Source organism: Antedon mediterranea, chromosome 2 (genome assembly GCF_964355755.1).
Source record: "Antedon mediterranea chromosome 2, ecAntMedi1.1, whole genome shotgun sequence".
NCBI lineage: Eukaryota > Metazoa > Echinodermata > Crinoidea > Comatulida > Antedonidae > Antedon > Antedon mediterranea.
Genome location: NC_092671.1, coordinates 9,876,553 through 9,902,660, shown reverse-complemented (window position 1 = coordinate 9,902,660; position 26,108 = coordinate 9,876,553). Strand labels below are relative to the sequence as shown.

The following is a 26,108-nucleotide window of genomic DNA, read 5'->3' as shown; positions in this document are numbered from 1 at the left end:
CAAATTTTGTCCAACAAGCCTTCTATTAAGGAGAAATATCTTAATATTTTAAAAATGAATTGTTGAGAAAAAAAGATAGATGCTTGTACAGTAAGTGCGATTTATACTAATATGTACGTTGACAATAATTAGTAAATTACTGGATTTTTGTATTGCCCCAGGGAAGTTCAAAGGTCATTTTCTGCTATGATCAGTGCATTTAAATTAGGCAATTTACATTTGTATATTTTATTGTAACTACTCTTTGTAAGGCTTTAAAGAGACTGCAATTCCATATGGTCAGTAGCCATACTGATTGATAAATCCACTCTATTAGCTGACAAGGTATTTGCCATGCAAAATAGATTTAGATATCATTTACTTTAATGTTAATAATGAGAATTGATAGTGATTGATTAAATTAATAAACAAAATTTGTCTTTATAGTACCGTATCTTATAAATGGTAATAACAGCCAGTATTCAAGTACTAGTGGTAGCATGGGATATCCATCAAATCCAGAGTCTCCGGTACAGACACCAGCTCTTCCAAATGGAATCAACCATACCGAGTATTCCTTTCTCCATAATGGCAGTGTAGGTTCAGGTAAGTGCATCAATACTAGTCATTTTTTGTGTTTCCATCAAATTTCAAGACATGATAATTTAAAAATAATCCATACAATCTTGAGCCTCTAATATAGACACCCCTCCTAGAAATGGAATCAACCATATCGACTAATCATTTGTTTTTGTTTAGACTGCATTTTTCAGATTTTGCCACCAGGCAATTATGAATCTATAACACATTATTTTTTAAACAAATTAATACAAATTCATAAAAAATGTGTAAAACAAATTACACAAGTTTTTCAAACATTGATGTTGCAATTTAAGTTTAATTGTCAATTTGCAAATTATAACATAAACGGGGGCTTATACTGTATATAGATTGTCCCTGCATATTAGTTTTGTAATGAACACTTTATCTTTAAAAGCATCTTTCGGGATGGAATATAATATTTGTAGCCTATAGTATCAATAGTATTATCAACTGTCATTGTATACCGTGCATATATTAAGGCCGTATCATTACCATACATTAAATCTACTGAATATATGGTTTACTTAAGTACACCATGTAATTGAAGACAAGATAATTCTCAAACTCTAAACGACAATTTTATTCATAGAATTTATTCAGACATCAATAAATTTACAAAAGTTATCCTTTTGATATAAAAAAAAATGGAAGGTGGGTTCAGATAAACGATTGCAATTAAAAATGTAATTATTTTCCAACTGACAGCTTACTATAAATTTTGATGCGAGTTACTACTGTGAAGCGACCCATATTAATCATTCTGTCTTTTTCTGGGTACTTGTCTTAAAACTTAGACAGCACTTCAGTATTAAGTATACTATCATAGGATTGCTGGTTGTTGGATCAGTAATGATTGGTATACAGATTTTGCCTGTCACAAGTAAAAACCAATAAAAACAGTTACGAAGGATTTAATACATTATTATGATAAATAGTGATGCCTCTCTCCAACTCCAGAGCGCATGATTAAACTGACTGTGTAATCGCTGTTTTTGCGATAATTCAGATGTTTATTTCATCATCCAGCCATTTCATGCTTTCCTCTGTACAGTAGGCCTATCTACCTCATATACAGAAAAAATAACACAGAAACCGTCCTGGTTAAAAAAGACCAACAAATTGAGCTTTAATTATTTATTTGATAAACGAACAAAGTAAGGCACTAAACCATCGGCAAGTGGCATTTTCCCCCCTGATTTTATGCTTTTTCACCAAAATGATGATCTATGTTGTGAGTATCTCATCGGCAAAATGGATAAAGCAGCCATTTTTCGTCGATACAAACAAGTTTTATGGCAACTTTGCTATTGGTCAGTGGGTGCCTGGACTACCATCAGTGCAATTATCTGTCACCACTATATTATTATCTTTACCTGTATTACTATCATCATTTTCAACATTATCTAATCAATATGGTATTTTAAGGTTGTGTGTGATGACATTTCACAACTACCCATGGCTAGGTTGTGTGGGTGTGTGCTATGTTCTTCAAATGCAAAGTGCTTTTTTATTCAAAATATTTATAATGAATATTGATTATGATTCTTATACTGCTGTAAGTTGACCTTCGTAGTTCATGCTTAGTTGTCACAATACCGAGTTAAACCCACACATATTATAATAATAATATCAAAAATGTGAATGAATCTTAATAAACACAAATTATATTAAGCCTGCTCCTCTGCCTATATACAAGGGGGTCCACAATGTACCATGAATAATTGATGGTACTTTTATTATTTATTTACTGTTAAGTACCCATTTGAATTCTTAAATTCGTAACATGGTTCGTCTTGTTACATACCTATTTTTAGAATACAAATTTTATTTGGTTATTTTTTTTAATTAACATGTTTAAAAAAATAAATTAAACTATTGATTCAATGATGTAACTAAAATCATCATTGTGTTTTAACTGTTACTTCATAATCCACTTCCCACATACAGTATTTAAGACTTATTCATCATTATTACCCATTTCCTTTAGCTATTAAGATTTCAGACCCAATATATAATATAATTATGTATTTTTAACTAAACACTTTCGCAACAACCTACGAGAGCGAGACAAAACACAAGGCCGATAATATCACACACAACCTTAAAATACCAAAAATGTTATTTATTGCTAACTGTATTTTTAACTAAATATATATTTTAGTGATATTACTGTACAAATTACAAAGGGTGGTAATACAATCAGTGTCATTACTTCTAAACAATAAATGATACTTGGTATAATTTATTTATATTTACAGTTATTAAAATTTAAATGTACCTTTGTACAATTTAATAATAAATAATTATATAAAATGCTGCAGAAAACATATGTTTCGGCTTTGTGTTTTGTCTCACTCTCGTAGGCTGTTGCGAACTGTTTCTTTGTAAGCTAATACATATACCGTAGTTCCTCGGGTATAATCCCACCCCCCTTGTACGTAAAATTTGCCCGAATTTGGGAGGTGGGACTATACCCGGGGATTTCCCGGTGCATGAACTGAAAATGACAACATTTAGGCTATCTAAAGCTATATTCCAATGTAGGCCTAGACATTAGACTGCCAGGTCATCTAGGCCTAGGCAGCCTAATTGGTCTATGCCTACTGTATAGATTTTCTTCCAGATTTCTACTTAAGAAATACCCTAAAATGTGATCTGGGGCTGGCTTCCTAAATAATATCGACATAACTCATACGAGTTCTCCGTCTCTCCTCCCGATTCCCCACGCTCGAGCTCTGTGCAAATCGCATGTTGTTGCATGTGACACGAACTACAGTACTGCTCCTGTCGGTATAGAGGGCGGTGTTTATTTTATGGTAATCGAGCATGCAGTAGTGTAAACAAGGCATGCAGTGTATGTACACGGCGAGCGAGTGTGCGGCGAATGCATGATGTGCAGAACGCGAAGATCGGGGCGATGATATTAAGGTTGTATTCAACTTTACGATGGCCAATGTTTGATGAGTTTTAAGTCAGCCGAATTCAGAGAAATGACTCTATTTTTTGGTGAGAATTTCTTTTAAAAAAATCGGCCTAGCTAGCTAGGCCTACCTCTGTCCTAATGATAAATTATACACTGGGACTTTGCCCGGGGATATGCTTGCGTGCGAAGGTAATCGTAAAGTCGGGGGTGGGATTATACTCGAGGTGGGATTATACCCGAGGAACTACGGTATATATAATATTTATTATAAATATATACAGTATATAATAATATTGATATATTATTTATATTTGATAATTGTATTTATTTATGTGGTACAATCAAGGATAAGGTAATTCATTTTTAACCCAAGTGACATTCACCTTTTACCAATTTAACTTAAATTTGTATATATTTTTAAATAAATAAATATAAAACAAAAACTTATCAAAATTTAACATATTAAAATATAAAAGAAATTGATATATTATATAATTTATTATTGGGGAATTTCATATAATAAACGAATGTCCATTAAAGTACAATAGAGAAGTAGATTACCTTTTTAGCGAAAAATAACTTGAAATATTCCAGAATGATTAGCCAAGTGCTTCTAGTGGCCGAATTCCACGAAATAGACTGTTAGACTAATGTTACGCAACTTTAAAAACATGTCATTCATCAAACAGTTGGTGTTGTTTGACCGATAAGTTAAGAGTTATTCAGTTTTAGGGTTACGCAGTTGTTAACTAGCATTGATCAAAATGTTTTTTATGCATTATTCAACTCAATAATCTGACAAGATGCTAGTACTAGTTACCACCAAATATAATACTTTCTGAATTGAATCTTGCATATAGAGGCCAAGCAAAACAACAACCATTGCTCCTCATTGCTTTATTTGAGAAATATTTCTGACAGAAGAATATTTAGGAAGAATATCAATTACATGGATATTCATACATATTTGCATCTCTCCATCTTATGTTATATTGCAGTATTACATACCTTGACAATGGATCTACAGTATATAGGTCCATGCCTTTGTTTGTTGTTATTGTTTCTCTGTACACACATATAACATTAAAATTGAAAAAATAAAGTTACAGTAGTTTGCCTTGACAATAAAAAAGTCATGCAGGCCATTATCATTATCCAGTTGCTGGCATTATATGGTGGTCTTGCGCGCTCAGAAAATGTGTATAACCTCAATGAAAAGTTATATTAATGCTTGGATAATTTGTACATGTTAATGCAGAACAGCATAGAATGTAATAAATAATATTTGATATTTATTATTATTAAAATGTACACATAATGAATACTTAAACAAGTAATAATAATTTATGTTGCTATAGTATAATCTTAATAAATGCATAACTGTCTTACTCTTAGTTGATTCTGTATATTTTCTCTACTGTATCATAATTTATTATTTCTTAATTAATCCCAGATTATAATAAATTAGACTTTCAAACAAATATTTAAAATATACTGTGTTAGTTAATAGCATTATAAATGAACATTCTCGAGGGGTGTTAAAAAGGATAAAGTTAAAACGATCGCTATAATAAGTTGTCAAATTCTGGAATGAAAATCACAAATACCATAGTAACTATTGAATGTACTCAACCGTATGTCAACCATCTATTTTTGTCTTCAGCTTGCGTCAGTACACGTTTTACGCAGATACTGAGTGGGATCTCATTCACATACTAACTGAGTGTATGGCAGATGCAATTGTAATATCAATTATCTTGCAAATTGATGTTTAAAAAATAATCTCTGGATAGGAAAATTGTCGTATTTAATTCATAGAATTTTTGTATGTGATTGTGAATATTATTTAGTAAATAATTTCATGAAATTTTCTTATTCTTTTATCTATTTGCTATTCCGTTTTAATGCATATTATAATGAAAATTAATACACATGTTGACAATTACAATATTTGTTTCCATTTAAAACTAAAAAATTTAAAAATGCTTTAATGTTTATTAATTTATACATTATCAATCAAATCCCATGATAAACATTTTTTAATTATTTATTTATAGACAAATATATTAAATTTCTTTTGTGATTAAATTGAATGCAATATTCCATTTTTTCTACCTTAGATTTTTATATTTAAAATCTTTTATGTTTATACAAATCATCAAATTGAATTAGTTTTAAATTCAGATTCTGTTAATAAACATTTTAATTTAAATTTAATACAAGACAATGCTCGATTTTTATCTACTTTTCTGGTCAAACAATTTCAAATTTGTTTGATTAAATCTTGAGAATAATTTCATAATCCATGCTGTAAATGTTTTGTAAATAACATAATCATGATTGTTATGCTTTCCTAGCTGTGGCACCTTCTCTAGTCAAGCAATAGACTGAAACTATAAAACAAGATTAATGCTAAATATAAACATAATTATATATTATTTATTTTGAATGTACACCTTCTTATATGCGGTGGCGCCGTTCAATGTGTTGGTGCGTTCTAAAACCAGCAGACTGATCAAGATACAAACAGACATTGAAAAGGCAGTGCATTTTAATTACAATATTTTTCAATTTAAAATGCATTTTTTAAAAATTGTCAAGTATTCGCTGGTTGTAAGATACTGTAGCTACTGGAGAGTAACTATATGCTATAATTGATAAAAAGCACTATAATAAATGCAACGGTAGTATTCTAGGTGATCTCTTGGGCCTGAGGATAGATATCAATTCACCATTTTATGTAGCTAGCTAACCTAGCGATTTAATGACACGGGATAGATGATGACGACAATGTAATAAACGAGATATGTAGTCTGTATTATGATGGTAAATGAAGCAGTGTTTAGTATTACGTAGTGTTTACGTGTTGCTTTGCTAAAACCTGCGTCAGAAACAGCATTCATGTCCCAAATGCATTAACAGTTATCGGATACGTTCTAATCCTGTCCTATTCGATTGTACACTGTGTTCATATGATGTGTAATGTTTCAGCAACTATGGAATCACATTAAGGTCTTATTACAAATTATCTACTCTCGTTTGACATTTATCTAATTACAATTCTTTTTTTGTTGTTAATTCTGTACTTGTGAAATTAAAATGGTTGATTGTTACTACTTTAAGACTATGCGTAATTACAAATATTTAGTTTCAACAGAATGATGATAATGTTAGTTATTTTTAGTTCATTGTCTACGAGTTGAATTGTATAGTAACACATGAAATCATTTCAGTTCTAGCTTTTCTAAGCACAATCAACCTAAATATAAACAACATTTTGGGAGGGATGTTAAGATGATTCGAACACAAAGCCTTGGAATTACTAGGCAACCGTTTATCTACTGTGCTTGGATGTAACAGTACTTTATGTTAATTTTATGTTGATAAAATATTAAAGAGTAGAGTATAAGTTAGTAAATAGCAAATGAATTAATAATTATCTCAGTATGACTGATTTCTTTTGTAGATGTATTTTATCATAAAGTAGCATAATTTTTTCTGTATACCTGACGTTCCTCTTTCATCATACTTACAACCAACTACTTAAACCTCTTCTTATTATTCATATCTTGTATACATTTTCTCATCTAATAAACAGATAATGATAGTTTCTTTGTTAATTAGAGCCAAAGAGATCACTTTTTAGCATAAGTCTCAAGTTCTTCTGGTAATAAAAATTGATGATGCTTTGGTGTTATGAAACGGTGGGTTGCTTTGTATTTCATAACAAACGTTTTCCATTGTTGTGAAATTACAAAAGTGCTAAAAATGACATTTATTTGTCTTCTTGTGCTTTTCAAAGGTAAGATTGTATGGAAATGTTGGCCGTGTGAATGGGAAGTAGATCAGTTCATGAAATCTAGGCTACTACTACCCTAACCACTCTACCAACCAGACAGTTCTTTCAATCAATATAATTTATAAACTCAGAATTGAATCTCATTCAATTAATTACAATAGTTATAAATATTAAATACTGACTATACTAGATACTAATTGCAATGTTTTGTTGTATTCCTGTTTGATTGTGAAATTTGTAAAATTAGAAAGAGTAGTTTGTTTCAGATTTCATTTATCAACCACTCATCGAAATATTTTAAACCTATAATAACTATCATTATAATATTATGTGCCACCTTAAGCCTCTGTCTACACTATCAAACTCTACGTGTCAAGAAAATATGATGTGCCCATAATATGGACATCACTCATCATATATTTAAGCATGTCACTACCATATTTGGGCATATTATTATTACTATCATATTTGAGCACATATCACACTTTGATAGTGTAGACAGAGCTTTATATGGGTGTCTCAAGATGTTCTGCTGTATAGCAAATTGGCTTGTACCTATGCCATGTTCTATTGATTTAAAAATCAATATTCTAAATATAATAATCATATCCCCTTTAGTGCCTCATAAAATGTTAAAAACTTGGCAAAAACTCGCTAACAAGTAACATTGATATCCAGGGTCTTGTGATGAACAACTCGTAGTTATTATTTTACTTTGAAAAAAAACCATTCTTACAGTATATGAATGACATTCTGTTTATGAGTACATTCTTGCAATTTTTATCGATATTCATGATTTTTTACTTTCTTTTTCAGATGATATGAACCGAGAAGGATCTCCTAAGGATGGGGATTTACGCAAACAACTTCAAGTTCAATTAGAGTACTACTTTTCAAGGTATGAACATCAAAATAACATTTTTTTTATTTTAGCACACATGATTCAACTTAACTCCTAACGCGACAATTATAGATTGAGAAGTGAACCCAAGCCCCAATAGGATTCCTTTATTTTACTATGCAACACCAAATCCCCATGATGTCATGCGGTATATTTTTGCATGCTACCTAATCAGTGTTGTAATAAACTGTTAACGCTTCTATTTTCGTTTAAAAACTAAATTTATTCTAGATTGTCTAAAAATGTACGTTCACATTTTTCTCAAATGTTGTTAGAACACTATCAAACTAGTTTGACAAAAAAAAGTGTGATGTGACCAAATATGGTAGTGATATGCCCAAATATGGTAGTAACATCATAATGTCCAAATCACATATTTGTTTGATAGTGTAGAATCGTACGTTCAACCTTTTTCAAAAGTTGTTTGAAATGTTACTGCATGCAGAGATGTCTTATTACAATTGGTTATAGAAATTGGGCTAAAATTGATTGTCTCATTTAATTTCACTTGGCCAAACTAAAATAATCAATCTCAAAATCCAATTATAAAACCACTCATACATTTATTGTTTGATATTTACATTTATTATTATTGCTACAGTGATTGTATAGCTTGCCTTTGGCAGACAATGAAAGATAGATAAAACAAATATGCCTAGATTCAGCATACTGAAATGTTACCGTTTCAACCTATTTGGGCCTTGAAAAACATGTTTTTACCTCAATTTACAGTAAAGTTATAGTAGAACCACTTTATTACTGTAGGACACCCCTACTAAGGTAACATTTTCCTGTTAAAAGAATGAACTACCATCTGCTTTCACTAGGGTTTTACTGGTCTATAATTTTACCCCTTTAATTAATGTTTTTTGGCATATGTGGCCAAGGATTACCAATAGTAAATTAATCACTGTCCTATCATATAGACTGTAACCTCTCCCCACCCCTCCTCCTGATACAGGGGCTATTTTGGGAACCATTTCATCGTTGTCGTAACCCCCTGAATGATTGTTGGATGAGCCTCAGTAAACCTATATTTGATTGTAAAAGTAATAAATTGTAGATTACCCAAGCAGGTGTTTTAAAGTAGGTCTAGTGAATGCTCTCAATTCTTCTCGTTTCTTTCCAACGTCATTACTTCCAATTTCTGACCTTAGGTCATTTTAAATATTAAACTTAATGTACAATGACGTATGTATTGTTCAGCTGCAAAACTATTTTCTAGACAATAAAATTAGCACCCTGAAATTACCCATTATTAATCAATCATTAGTCATGCAAAATTGATAATATTTTGAAAAGTTGGTAATTTTTTCAAAATGGAAGATGCATAAAATTGATGAGACGGAAGATGCCCAAATTGATAAGACAGAATATGCAAAAAAAATTGATAACAAAATCACAAAAATTGATAACAAATCACAAATGAATGGCTTTGAAACTCAAAATATTACAGTGCATCAAATTAATTTTCCCTTTTTGTTTTTATGATGTTGACATATAACAATATTTCATTTAAACAAGAAGAAATTGGAACAAAGCCTCAATATGCTTCTACTACAAGTTTGTACTAAATTAACTGTTCGCTGTAAGAATCTAGGTTTTCTCTCTTAAATTGTTTTTGAATTAACTATAAAGAAGCCAAAATGTAAAGATTATTTGGTCTACTTTAAAACAAAGATAGCAGTTAGCATTTAACATACAACATTTAATTATAGCTGCTGTTGGTTATATGTTACTATTAATAGTTTTAAATTCTCAATTGTCATGTGTTATTGCATGATAGCACTGAGTTTCAGTATTCAATTTGGGATTAAATTATCGTGATTTTGATTGGTTTATTGAGACAGATTATTTGCCTATAGAGGTTTTTTTTAACTTTAATTATATCAACCATCTTCATCTTTGTAAACTTAATTGGGAATTGCTTATGTATACTTGCTGTAATTTCCTCATCCTTCGGTTGGAACATAAAGTCATTGATCCTTTGTACATAGAAAGAACTTGGTACACTATTTAAAAAAAAGTAATAGAAGATTGTCTCCCGGGGAAAACGGTGTTGCCTAGTATGAAAAAGAAATTAACAAAAAACGAATCGGCTAGATTAATGAATGGTCCTATATATTTGGATTTGATGTTCAGGTACATTTTATATTATAAACCAAAATACCCAGAAAAAAAATGAACTGTCTCAACATTTTTAATTGAAAGAACATTTCAATCAAGTTCTTCTGTACCAAGAGAAAACATTTCTAAGGCTTAAGTCACCAACCTATAACCATCTCCACTCTAAATTTTTATCTGAACTTGTACCCAAAGGATCATTAATAAATTCAGGACAATCGTACTTGCACTTAAATCTTTGTATTTTATTTTACCAAGAACTGATCAATAATAAATTCAGGAAATTGTTTTGTTTTTGTACTTAAATTTTTTTATTTGAGTATTACCCAACCACCACCTCATCTTCCACCTAATTTTATTGCAAATCATTACGTATTTGTACACTTTATTGTCTGCAATTGGTCTATGTAATGAGCTTTTAATGCATTTTCTCCATCTGTTGTTTACATATTTATAATTATGTTTATGCCCAATGACATAGTTTTATGATTTTCGGTAATAATGTGCATCTAATGTTTATTTGCTAATAATTCCCTACTGAATTTATGATAGACATATTTATTGATACTTATAGTTGTTACATTATTTTGAAATGTAGCATACAAAATAGTAGATAGATAGTTATACAAAATGGAAGGCCAGAAAGGGATGTCTCACAAACCTTTTCATATTATTAACCCCGGTTATTCTTATCAAACGCGTATTTAAACATACTTCCATAATGTTGCAGCCAGTAAATCAGCGCAGGTAGTGCTTTGACCTAACCAAAATCTCTGGGTGGAGAGTGACAAATGTAAGTACAGTAAAGTGTCTTGCCTATTAGGACACATGTAGTGCGATGAGCTCGCGATTAGAAGCCCAACTTCCGACACACTATACGACATACTCTCTTAGTGTACATCATCCGATGCGATTCCTATGCAGTCTCTCATATATGAACACAACCTGGCCCAGCGTGGTTAACTTTGGTGATTTGACAAGAACCAGTGTTTAAACACACATTGGTCGTACAACAACATTTTTGATATTGATAGTAATTCCTTCGTTATTTATTATAATTCAAATTATTGGTTACCCAATTCAAATGGGTTTAATAGTCGGAAATCACAGTCAACGTTAAGTATCCTTGCAATTATTAGTTGGTCTTTTTTATTTCTCTAAGTCAACTGTCTGTCAGACAACATGTTCTCATTTGTATTTAATTTATGCGCGTATATCAATGTTTTGCTACAACTACTTAAGTCTAACGTAGACAATAGTTGTCAAGATGGTTGATTCATAAGATTGCTGGGGTATTGTTAACCTGGTTTATCCATCATTTGTGGAACACTTGTAGAATAGGCTAGTCATACAGTAGATTGTATTGTATGTATGAAGGTTTTTTGTCATGTCATGTAAACCAGTGCAGTGAATAAAGCAATTTATTAAAGAAAGCGAAAGTTTTCAGCTTTAAGAATGTTTTTATTAACACTAAATTGCATTTAGTGATGTCTTTTTCTTTCAAACATAAATCTTCGTTAATTGTGAAATGAAAATCATTATTTATAAATTGTTCAATTTGTATTTAAATACAAAAAAAAAAAAGAATAATGATAATGATGTTGTAGGACATGTCTGAAACAACTTTCAAATAATTTATGATGTATTTTGCTGGTTTTCTTTGAAAAGGATTTATGTTGCCATAAAATTCTACATCACTATCTGGAGAGCATTATTCAAACATAAAGATAACTTAAATCAATGTCTATAAAAAAAATTTACCAAAATGCTATTAAAACCAACTTGAAAAAACCACTAATGCAATGCAGGGATTTTTTTTGCAATTGAGATTAAAATGAGAAAAATAAGGGCTACGATAATTGGTATGCACAATGTAAGAAATGCTGGGTATATATTCCATAGCTTAGACCAGAACCAGTCTCTATGTCTCAAACCTAACAATTATCTTGCAACCGATTTTATAATTGAAAGTAGATGTTGAAGATTCTAAAAATGTATAATTATAACCTAAGGCAAGAAGTTTTTTAAAGTGTGATTATGTTTTAATTATTTGCTTGAGGTTTTGTTTTGGTGTTAGGAGGAAGTATAACAAATATTGATTTATAATAAAAACTACTATTACAAATAAAGTGAAATCTTTATTCTTTCTCTCTCCTTATAACATTAAAAATAGCCAAGCTATTTTTGGCTCATAATATTCTCAACGGCAATCATGATATCTTGTTCTTTTCATTTATTTGTCGTGCTGGACAGTGATCAGTAATTTACATAATGAGTTATTAACCACGCGTGTGAGTTTACAGGTGTTATGAACATATTGTTGATCTGAGTTGTTGGTGTTTAATGCTAATTAGCTTGATATTATAATAATGTGATGATTATTCGATGACGCTAGCAATCACTACAGTTTTAATAAACAATTTTAATAATTTCTAAAATTAATTATTTTGATTAAATAAATGTTTTGTTAATTAATTATAATAATAATAATAATAACAATAATACAGTAGTTTTTGTATTAAGAAATTAGCATTTAATTTATTGGTTAACATTGTAATTCGTACGTATATCTAACTTCCAAAATTGTATCATATAATATGCAAATGATATGCTAATAATATGCTAATGTAGTTTATAGGTGACGTGATAAAACGACTTTGTGTGCTTTAAAAGTTTGCATACAATTTATCTACCGTCTGTGCCCATATGGTAATGTTTGATTGCAACTTGCTCAGTTATTTTGAATCAAGTTAAAACATGTCGAATTTGGCACAGGGCCAATTATTATCTCTGAATGAATACACAGCAATGATAGCAGATACTTACAGTATCTGTACCGACTGAAGTCGTTTTACATTATTAAGCATTGTTCTCGTAATGCTTTGGATTAAATGGCTAGTTTTATTAATGTTAGTTATACTTATCAATAACATATAGTCATCTTCAAATTTATCTTTTGTTTACATGTTCAATTTCTTGGGGTCTGTTTCTGCTGCATATCCACAAAATTATGATGATCAGTAATTTCATTGAAAGCGTAATGTAGGAATGACAGAAAATGTTTCTAAGAGAGAGAGAGAGAGAGATCCACAAAATATGGTATAAAGCATTAAGTATATAATACCATATTTTTAGTACTTTTTGGGTGGTCCTGCTAAAAAAAATTAAAAAAACCAAAGCTGCCTTTCAATGTGTTGGAAAGTCTGAACCTACGGTATGTATAATGAGCATGAGTACTTCACTGCCAAAAATATACCATGTACAGTAAAATATTATGGTAAATTCAATAAACGCTGAATTGGCTGTGAAATGTTGAAAAGGTGACAGAATTTCTAACCTTTATGAAGTCTATTTAATATATTGCTTTTCAACAGTGGGTGGAATTGTCAATTTCAAACTTTGTCAACTGAATTTTATGAGGAATTCTCAAAAGATTTTTAATATTCAACTGAGCTATTTTGATAGACAAGACATTTTGTATTTCTAGTTAGCTTTAGCAAGTAAATGATGCAATTTCACAAAAATGTAAGATGCGGTTTCAACTGATATATTTAGGTATTTTAATATTCAGTCCATCCGCAAATTGATTTAATGTGATTTTGAGAAGGTTTTGCTTTCAACATCAAGATTGTCTTACTGTGGTTTCTTTATAGTTCTTTCATTTTAAGTGATTGTTATTTCCGGCAGTTCCATCCTAGTCATTAAAATTCCCCTTTTTTCTCCTACCCAAAGTCGCTGTAATTTATTTTATTGCTCAGGTATTGTGCAATACTACTATTTTATATGATGATTTATATCTTCCATATGTAAATATAATTAAAATTATACTGTTATTTTATGTTTGTTCAAAGTACATACATCTATTCTTAAATTATATTCTGTAATGTGATAGCTTCCTGTATTTTTTTTAGAAATATATAATTTGAAATTATTAAAGCTATATTTTTCTGTGTTATACAAACATTTATGTAGTGGAAGACAGTATATTGGCGGAAGGAATTGACTTGCCCTGACACACTTATTTCCCTGTTATCATTGTTACAAGCCTTGCCTAATAAATAGTGCAGATGTAATATTTATCTTGTCAATACCATATTTTAATAATAATATTAATATGTTCAATCTTTTAGTACTTGCTTACATTCATGTTAGTAGTAATTATTCAAGATTATTCAATTTTATTTATTATTATTATTTGCTCATTTTTAATTTACATTTAAAATTTTAATATTATTCAAGATGGTTTCAATTGGATTAAATTTGATTATTTGCTCATTTTAAATTTTTAATTAAATTTTTATTATGGATATTGTTAATATTCTAAATGGACATATTTTTTTTTTCAGGGAGAATTTAACGAATGATCGTTATCTTCAGTCTCAAATGGACGCAGACCAGTATGTGCCAATCTGGACGATAGCAAATTTCAACGCTATTAAGAGATTAACAACAGATATAGGACTTATTATTGCTGTACTTAAAGGTAGACAATGTCTCTCGTATTACACAAATGAATTATTAATTTTTTCGTTCATCAATTTAAGTGCTTTTTTATATGCAGAATTGTTTCCATAAATTAATTTTTTCTTCTGTTGTATAAATATTAAGATTTAATTTTAATCCTTTAATTTTGTCAGTTGCAAGTTACATTAAATTTGAAATTTTAATTACTATTAAACTAGTTTTTTTTTACTTCATAGACAACTTCAATGTTTGTTTTCTTGATAGTCTAATCACTTTTTGGTTTTTTTTTCTGTCAAAATAATTCTCGTTACAGAATCAACATGTGTTGAAGTAGATCCAAGTTCAAAGAAGGTGCGGCCAAGCCATAAAAGACGAACAGTCATACTGAGAGAGGTACCCGAAAGTACACCACTAGAGGTTAGTTGTTAAATAATGTTTCTAAATATTTTATCAGGTTCTCCCATTGTGCCCGTTCAGACATAGTTAGTCTATTTTGTGCCTAGCTTACCTGGATAAACTGACAAATGCCCTTCTCTCCTTTGAAGAGCGAGATATAGTCAAAAAGTAGAAAATTCATTGAATACCCCTCTCTATAAATAAATGGTTCAGGCTATGGTTAATTTACCCACTAATTTACCTTTGTGGATTAATTATTGCTTTGGTGGGTAACCAACAAACTCACCTGGGTAAATTAGTCAACATGCCCATTGAAAGAACATTTTGAGTGTTCTGATTTTTTCCTGAAACACTAGCTTAGGCTTATAAAGAAACTTATCATGGCATCAAAGACTTACAGTATCATGGCATCAAAGTGACACTACCTTCAACCCTTAAAATTGGGATGAAATGACTTCTGAAACATTTTTTTTTTATACAAAGCCTAGATCGTTTTAATTACAGTATGTTGAATCGGGTGAAATGTAGTGGCTGTAGTGGTATTAAAATAGTGTGAAACCACAACAGCCTGAAGAGAATATGAAAGATGATAACCTATTTACTGCATCACTCTAGGTTTTGGATGATCTCATCTCATAAAATACGATCCGAAATCTTAATCCCTTTCTGCTCATTTCGTGAGTGTTGTATCTATCGTGTTACATACAATGATATAAGTGTAACGTATAGATTAAATTCCTAAGGGAGTCAAATCATTTTGTCCATTCAACTTCCGTCAAATTAATATAAAGTTGAAATCCAAGCAAAATTAATCTAATATTAGTAATCTCGCAAGAATTGTGAACCGTTCGTAACGGAAGTTATTTACATCATCTTTTGTAACTTTCCTCAGATTTCATTCTCCCACACAGTGGAGACTAAATCTTCCAATCATGTAACAAATCAGCAATTGAATAAGTCCCTCCTCTTTTTTTATATAAAATCAATCGAAAAGAGCAGTATTCAATAATGTCTATCATGTTGATTGTAATGGCTTATTCTTTTTAAAAATTGATGTTCATTCTTGGAATATTTAAGATAACATTTATCACTGGTTGTGATGTTAATATACTAAATAGTCTTTAGTTCAGATCGTGAACAATTGAAGTATGTTCTCAAACTGTTCATCTTTCAGCATTATATTCTTTAGTTTAGTTCTTGCTATGAGCAGTCATATTTAGGTGTGTTCAAATCTTGCTATGTTCACAGAGCAATTGTAGTTGGATGTGTTCAAATCTTGCTATGTTCACAGAGAATTATAATTGAGTGTGTTCAAATCTTGCTATGTTCACAGAGCGATTATTATTGGATGTGTTCAAATCTTGCTATGTTCACAGAGCAATTGTAGTTGGATGTGTTCAAATCTTGCTATGTTCACAGAGCAATTGTAGTTGGATGTGTTCAAATCTTGCTATGTTCACAGAGCAATTGTAGTTGGATGTGTTCAAATCTTGCTATGTTCACAGAGCAATTATAATTGGGTGTGTTCAAATCTTGCTATGTTCACAGAGCGATTATAATTGGGTGTGTTCAAATCTTGCTATGTTCACAGAGCAATTATAATTGGGTGTGTTCAAATCTTGCTATGTTCACAGAGCAATTATAATTGGGTGTGTTCAAATCTTGCTATGTTCACAGAGCAATTATAATTGGGTGTGTTCAAATCTTGCTATGTTCACAGAGCAATTATAATTGGGTGTGTTCAAATCTTGCTATGTTCACAGAGCAATTATAATTGGATGTGTTCAAATCTTGCTATGTTCACAGAGAGATTATAATTGGGTGTGTTCAAATCTTGCTATGTTCACAGAGCAATTATAATTGGGTGTGTTCAAAGCATGCTATGTTCACAGAGCAATTATAGTTGGGTGTGTTCAAATCTTGCTATGTTCAAAGAGCAATTATATTTGGGTGTGTTCAAAATCATGCTATGTTCACAGAGAAATTGTAATTTGATGTGTTTAATTCTTGCTATGTTCACAGAGCAATTATAATTGGGTGTGTTCAAAGCATGCTATGTTCACAGAGCAATTATAGTTGGGTGTGTTCAAATCTTGCTATGTTCAAAGAGCAATTATATTTGGGTGTGTTCAAAATCATGCTATGTTCACAGAGAAGTTGTAATTTGATGTGTTTAATTGTTCCTATTATGTTCACAGAGCAAAGTAATTTAATGCTAAAGCTGTTTACTTTCCAATACTGCTTTCTGTGGTTCTAAATCTTGAAATTCTGACAGTGCAATTGTGGCTATTTTATATTCCAATGGTTTTCCTTTAAGATAAATTAACTTTTCCTTTTGTTTAATCTATTTAATAGCATGTTGACTTGGTGTCACTCTGCATTGTTAACTGTGTTTCTGGAGGTACCATTATAAAAATTAGCTGCCAAGATGTTTCCTTGGGGTATCTTTGTATCAAGTCTATCAAATTTTTAGACCAACAAATTGTCATTAATGTACAGTATACAAACTCTACACTCAAATTCAACAAACGTTTGTTTCATCAAATGACATACGTCATTGTTTTGTGAAGAATGAGTATTATTTATACCGTACTTAACAAATAAATAAATTATACCAATTAAATTCTAGTATAAAATCTGGCTTCTTGATTGAATGTTCTTTTGTTTGATAAATTAATTGTCATTCACAAAAAGTTGTTATTGCGTCCGGCTTTTGATTGATGTTTTAATGGCCATGGTTGAATTTTGTTCTCTATATTGCACAATCTACTATTTTAGTTGGTGTGTGGGAAGGCCAATCTAGCAAATTGTCTTTTTTTTCATTCATATTTGTTGTTTATTTTATTCCGTTTGTTTGAGTAGACCATGAGAAAGGACATATTAGAACTGAATATTAACCAGTCAGTGTTTAGTATCAAAGAAATTTCAATTACATTTAGTTCCCTTTCATATTGCATTATCTATTTGACCAATGCTTGAAGAAGAGACAAAACTGGAATAAATAAAAAGCCATCACAGTCAGTAATTACCCATCTTACAATACAAAAATATATAAATTTAGTAAAAATACTACATACTATAGTACAAAATCTGTTTTTATTTATATTTTAATTTTATCAGATGCAAATTACATTGCATACTTTTAACGTAAGCTTTGACCTATAGTTAATGCTTAATTAAATAATTTTATATTATTATTATAATGAACCATTGAAATTAAGGAGAATAAAAACGGAATAAAATTAGCATAATAGTTTATTGAAATTCTCTGTTAATTATTATTATTCATTAATTCAATTTGATCGTTTTTTCATTAGTTTGTCATGGTGATGCCATAATCTGTTATTGCTATTTTTGTATTACTTTGACATCCAGTAGGATGATGGATTCTACAATCCGGCTTTTAATTCGAATTTGCGATAATTTATCATAATCTCCGGAAGTGGTTGTTTACTAGAATTTCATTCATTAAACTGCTAAAGTCTACTACGAACAAACTAGGCAAGCTGATTTATTGAAGTCAGTGTTTTACTAAGCTTGAGAAACGGGTCGTGTTATACGTTTCATGGTTTCAGTGAATTGATAATTTGTGAATGAGTTGATGCATTATTGATATTAGATGAGTCATATGACCAGTGTCTGTCTAAAGTGCCCTCACTTTTTACAATTTGTCTTTAATGTCATAGTTGCAGTATCATTAAGACAACTTGAGTCAGTTCTGTGTCATGCTGATTGAAATAATTAAACATAATGTAAATTTACTTCTTATAGAAGTCATAGTCTGTCACCAGCCATTCATTTATTTATTCATTCATATATTTTCACAATCATTAATTTATTTACACAGTCATTCTTCCATTCACTACTGTAGATTTACATATTTATTCACTCACTTATTTATTTACATATTTATTCACTCACTTATTTATTTACATATTTATTCACTCACTTATTTATTTACATATTTATTCACTCACTTATTTATTTACTTATTTATTTACATATTTATTCACTCACTTATTTATTTACTTATTTATTCACTCACTTATTTATTTACATATTTATTCACTCACTTATTTATTTACATATTTATTCACTCACTTATTTATTTACTTATTTATTTACATATTTATTCACTCACTTATTTATTTACTTATTTATTTACATATTTATTCACTCACTTATTTATTTACTTATTTATTCACTCACTTATTTATTTACTTATTTATTCACTCACTTATTTATTTACTTATTTATTCACTCACTTATTTATTTACTTATTTATTCACTCACTTATTTATTTACTTATTTATTCACTCACTTATTTATTTACTTATTTATTCACTCACTTATTTATTTACTTATTTATTCACTCATTTATTTGCTTATTTATTCATTCACTCCTTATTTAAATTTACTTGCTTATAAATTCATCCACCACTCTTACAAATGCTGTGGATATGTTAATTTCACCAAGGTATTACAGAGTTAGATTGATATTATCTGTGTCTAAAATAGACTGAGACATAATTGGAAGAATAAATTATTCCTAGTCACTAAATTAATGAAAATGAATATGTAAGCTGAACTGTTGAAGAGTACACATGCTTTAAACGCGTTTTACCGTGTCATGTGACATAAAACGTGTATCACATGACACATAAGCACGTCAGAATTTTGTAATTACTTCGATTTGAATTTTGAAGCGTCTCGGTGTATCGCATATTCCTTGCGGACGAGCTAAGAAGCTGAATTTAATGGATAATATTTGTTAACAATGTATTCATGCGTGAACTATGGTCTTTCACCTCTAGTAATTTAAAGATACAGGTCAAATTTATTAAATTGAATACAGGAAAATATATATTACATATTTGTTTATAGAATATTTTACTTTGCCAAATGTCACATCTAACAGTACAGTAGTTATAATATAGTAATTAGTATTAATAAAATTCCAATTATAATATAGAGGCCAAGGTAGTGTGTCTATCTTGATCATGAGAAAAATCCTGGTACTGGAAGGATTTAAACCTAAACCTCTGTATTGATAAGCTAACCATGTTACCCATCATGCCATTCTGCAAATACTAACATTCTTTCTAGTCTATTTACAGTACAGTACAGATTTTGTTAAATCAATAAAATTCAAATATTATACATGATTTCTTTTTCACCAATAACAAATGAAAGCTATAACAAATCGCTTATGGTTTGCCCCGTATTACTAACGAATACATTGTATACAGTACGAATAATCACATAGCAATGAAATTATGCTAGACCGAAACCAGATGAGATTATTTTCATATACAGATTTATAATACATGAAAACATTGGTTATTGTATTAAATGTATGCCTGTGGCATTATAGCAATTGAAGATAATAGATTAAACTGAACATTTGATGTCATGCAATTGTGGATTATTTTTAATTCGTGAAAACTCTTCAAAACAAATTTGTACTGTCTACAAATATGTACAGTACAATAATAATGATGATTGAGAAAGATTTTTGGATGTCGCAATAATAATCTATTCGCTTCATATATGTTCTCTTTCATGACAAACTCTTGCTTTTTATCTTTAATTTCTAGGATGTTCGTAAGTTGTTTTCAGGTCCAACTTGCCCTCCGATGGTAAGCTGTGAATTTGCGCATAACAACAACTGGTACATCACCTTTGACTCGGACATCGACGCACAAAATGCGTATCGCTACTTGCGTGAAGTTGTCCAGACGTTTCAAGGAAAACCGATTATGGTATGTTCAAATTTCAGAAGATGTTTAATTACCAGCGGAAAATGAATCCAATACCAGACTTATCCTGTCTTCTTATGAGGCTTGATGAGAGCGTACTGATGATACTTAAAAGTGCTTACGCCTGCGATTAAGAAATGAATATTACCTCATCACTTTAATGTCGCATTCAGAATGGATGACGTTTATCATTGTACAAAGTAGCCATCTGAGAATTGATATTGATGTACCTACACAATTGTTAACGTATAACTGTGTGGTCATGCCATTTTTCCTTGAGTGCAATTGGTTAGAAGGCTAGGCATGGGATTTTTCTGATAACCTCAAGTATTATAGTATTGTTATAACCTTATACTATTTATTGTTTGATTATTTTTAGGCAAGGATAAAAGCCAAGCCTCTTCAACGTGTTCCTTACCCACCCAAATCCCGTAATGGATTTAGTCAAACGCCGTCCGGTCCATCTACGTATGCCCAGCCCCCAGCGGCAATACCACAGGCATTCCAGTACCCTGCCGTTTCACAACCGCAGATGAACGGCGTACATACTGGCCCACCGCTCTCGTACTATCCACAAATACTGCCACAAGGGTGGACAACAACGCAATCATTTTTTGAGGCACCTAATGTGGTAAGATTTTGTTGGTTTTTTTTTTGCAATATATACGCATACATAATATTTAAATGGGGAATTTCCTATTTTTTTGTGTTGCACTACAATAGTTCATCCATCATATCTCACTTCTGTGAAGTTGTGCTGGTGACTGTACTCCACAGTTGTGTGTTGAGGGCACAATGTTAAAATAAAAACATTTCTGTGCATTTTGATTGCTCTTCCATTTGAATATCGTGTATTCATATATTTACTTTTAGATATGCCATCATTAAAATCAGGTGGCATGCAATTTGTTTATTTCACAATACAACAAATAATATACAACTTAATGGTCCTGCAATATCATAAAACTTTTTTTTTTTAATATTTGTATAGATGGTAATTAACATAATTTTGGGAAACAGTATCTGAGATTATCTATCATATTAAAATAAAATGTTTATATTGGTATAATTGTACAGATAACCTGGCAACCTTTCATGTCTGCCATGCTAATCTTGACATATAATTGAAGATTAAATTTTAATGGCAGCCGACAAGTAATTGTCAAACTCGCTTTGGAATACATCATTTTTTATTTAAAGCTGGTACCTAATGCTCCAATGATTTGATTAATCTATTTAACAAATCTCCGAAGAGCGCTGCTTCCAATATTCTGTGGAAAACTAATAAAGTATCTCTACAGGAAAAAAAAATGATCATCATTAGAAAATGGAAAAAATCTATAGAATAGAAGACAGTATTGCAAAAAATTCTGTCATTATAACTTGTCCCACATAATCATACTAATTTGTTACTTTAGATTAATTAAAATTGATTCTTATTCTTTGTAAACGTTGATAAAGCAGCCATTTTTAGCAATGTGTATAAAATAGTTTTAATTAATAGATCCAGAATCTTTTAACAGCCAGCCATTTATCTTTAGAGTTGCGTTACAATAAAAACTTGTGAAATTTATCTTGATATACTTTCCTATTAAGATCGCTATTTCATCATGCATTAGCCTCTCAGAAATCTGAACAGAAATTGTGAAAAACAAGTTAAAGAAAAGACAGGAGAGTAAAGACAGCTGATTTTGTTACATCATTAAGCGTGTGCTTACGTCAACAACTGTGTATGAATGATTTTGTTGTCATTGTAAGAATATAAGAGTTTAATGGAGATGTTGTGATCAAAAGCATGGGGGTGTAGAAAATCTGATATTGTATTTAAAAAAATAAATGTTAACTTTTTTGTTAAACCAGTTGTCAAGTACTTAGTTGCTATGTTTCGGCTATTTTCAGTAGCCTTGGTCACGCAAATGACGTTGACATGATCTTCTGTCATTCGTCATGGTTCGGTGAATTGCGCCATCACTCGTCTGATGTTCAGTTGATATTGTATGCCAGTCCTTTAATTTGTTAAATACTTGTATTTCTTTTTTGATACATCGTTGTTTACGTTGTGTACAAATAATTTTCTTGTTTAATCTAAATGTATAATTCTTATGTTTTTATATTTCACTGTAAATGTGCTGAATAAAAAACAACATAACAATATAATTGATAATCGCCTTTTATACTCGGTAATTCTTTTTAAAATTCAATACAGGAAACGTCATTAACACATTTTTGTTTTTCTAAATTGATACAATTACACTTGAGAATATGATAAGCTCTTTGTAAAATGTAATTGTTTTCCTAGCCAAAGTTTAAAAAAAAAAACACATTCATTTTATCGTAGTAATCGTAGACATCTGTACATAACTAACATGAACCGGCTAATATTTGATATAAAATTAATTATTTCAACTATGATTATTAAATATAAACAATAGAATTCAGTGAAGCGTGACAGCAATATAATCTAAATACAAATTAATTAACCTTTGTTCCATTCATGATTTGTACCGGACATGCTTTATTTACCTACCAAATTATCATATTTTATAATTAAACCGTATTGGATGAAAAACGTCATGTGATTTTGTTACACACCTACTTGTTATTTAATCTTTAATAAATAAAAAAGAATTAAATTGAAATCTATAAACTTGGTTAGGATGTATGCAAACAATTCTTGATGGTGGTATTAACCTAGGCTCATTTTGTGTGCGAAAGTAAAAAATTACGCTTAGGAGAATACCTTAGAAGGCCTTGACTGGGTGGGTGGAAGAAAATTGGGCTAATTACTTTTTATTTATTTATTTTTTTTTTTCAACCATCTATCCGTTTTTGCCCAGAGTGTCAACTGATATTATTCACAGGCCTCTAATAAAATTAAAATACATTACAAATAGCTTTTCTATAGACGGACTTGTGACTTAAGATGCCTTATTATTGAGGATGGGCTTATTATTGAGGATGGACTTACTATTGAGGATGAGCTTACTATTGAGGATGAGCTTACTATTGAGGATGAGCTTACTATTGAGGATGGGCTTACTATTGAGGATGGGCTTGTACAAGTTTATTGAAGTATTCACAAAAATAACATTTATTAGTTGTTCATATACAGTACTATCATTCCTCTTAAAATTTGTTTAAAAATTATCGCATAATTTATTTTCTGTTTGATAATGATATTCATTTTATTATTTATGTGCAAACATGTTTTTCATATAATATAAAGGATTTATAAAATTGGCATTGAGATTATAACACATTCAATCTGTACCATCTGCCACTAGTTCTGAAAAGTGTTTTCATACATTTTTTTGGCAGGTGAAAATGTTCAAAGTGAATGTACATTTTTTATTGATATTCTCTATTATTTAATTGTGAAATAGTTAATGATTTTGAAATTATTATTGGCTGTGTATTTTGTATTTATTTATAATTTTACATTGATTTTGTTGGGCATTAGTGTGGGCTGAAGTTTGATTTGATTTCAAATATTATTGATATTTATTAGGTTTTAGATTGATTATTTTTATATATAGCTATTATAGTTCATTTATCTTTTATTTTTATTACGTTAATGTTTTGTGTGCAGTGCGTGGTGATACATGTTGAACGGCAGAAAGATGAGTGGGCAAGACAAAACATATAGATTAATGCAGTATGTACGCTAAGAGATTGTGACAAGTAGATTGATGGATGTACTAACGGGCACGCTCACGGTCTTAGTGAATCACGGATATGATGAATTGTTTCAAAGTTTTGCTGTTAGCCCTGATCTTATTATTTAAGATTCTTTACCATTATCTTTCCATGTATTAAGAGCATTAGTCTTTTTTTAGCTCATGCCAGAGATAACTATGTTGTCGTCTTCGTTTTATCAACAGTGTCATCATCCATCATTGAATTAGCGACATCTTCCTGAACAACATTGGCGTTATCATTATTTTTAACATCCTCTTCCTTATCATTGCCAGTACCGACCTCGTCACTGCCGTCATCATACCTCCTTTATTCACTAGTTTTATCTACCCATTCTTCTTGTATCATCAACCGTTATGTGATTATTAATTTTACGCAATATTTGACATTATTCTTACCGTTATCATTAATCATTATCAATCCTCATACCTACGTCATTATTATCACAATAAGAACACATGAAAACCTGAGAAATCAATTATTATATAGTCTCATAAATGGTCTATTTAATAACTGCAAATGGTTTTATTACATTACTGTCTCAAGTTCTTTTTTTTTTCTGTTTTCCGTGATACATCTCCGTGTCAGAACCAATAAATTAGCACAGTCATAAGAAATAAATTGGAAAAGAAATTTAATGCATATAGAGGGCAGGCTATGTTAATGCCTTTAATGTTTTTTTTTTCCCTTTTGCTTGGTGGTTTACGTGCTTGCCTTCCAGTCCTACCCTAGTGTCAACTCTTTCTACTGCGCTTAAAGCCTTAAACGAGACTAGTACCCCTTTGACATTGCCTAGAAAAACTTCAGAGTTTACACTCCACCTCCACTCCTCCCTAGCTTTTTATGCTATGTGTAAGCTCAAGTGTTTGCTAGGCGATGTGAAAGGATTATTTACATTATAAGCATGATAAATTATAGTTTATCCATCCAGTTTGGCTCATTACTTGCTTGTTGTATAACAAAAAATGTATTATATATAACATTTTCTGGTGTTTTATTTTGTCTTGTAGCCGCAGCAGCCTTTCTCTTCTAGTGCCTTTCCACCTCATCAAAAAATACCTTACGGAAATCGACAAGTATATACAAATAGAAATATGACTAGCAGGTAATGTGATTTCAGTTTATTTTAATATGTATACTGATTGCAAACAATCATACATAATATCCATTATTGTAAATTCATACCCTGTGCTGAGAAATGTTTAATAGCATTGTTCAGTGAACATTAAGGCAGTGTAATTTGCTAGAGTTTTAAATGATTGCCCCGAAGGAACCATTAGGGCTGAAGATGTTCCATGTTTGGGAATAGTAATACAAAATTCAAGTTAGAATCCTATCATAGTCATAATTTGCTAGGCACAATATATGTTTAATGATTTCTGGTGCGGTGGGATATCTTACATAATTATTACCATAAACAAAATTATTTTAATATATATTGTTAGCTTTAATAATAGATTCTGT

The 26,108-nt window shown here is 30.4% G+C and overlaps 1 protein-coding gene across 3 annotated transcripts in view; it reads left to right on the top strand.

The window, feature by feature from the left end:
• Positions 1-26,108, top strand: part of LOC140040337 (uncharacterized) — a 59,102-nt gene that overhangs the window by 19,772 nt on the left and 13,222 nt on the right. For all 3 annotated transcript variants that reach the window (XM_072086200.1, XM_072086199.1, XM_072086201.1), the window contains 7 exons: positions 427-585; positions 8,121-8,202; positions 14,676-14,812; positions 15,107-15,210; positions 20,787-20,951; positions 21,328-21,579; positions 25,655-25,749. In XM_072086200.1, coding sequence (XP_071942301.1) covers positions 427-585; positions 8,121-8,202; positions 14,676-14,812; positions 15,107-15,210; positions 20,787-20,951; positions 21,328-21,579; positions 25,655-25,749 — 994 coding nt within the window. The remainder of the gene's footprint in view (positions 1-426; positions 586-8,120; positions 8,203-14,675; positions 14,813-15,106; positions 15,211-20,786; positions 20,952-21,327; positions 21,580-25,654; positions 25,750-26,108) is intronic.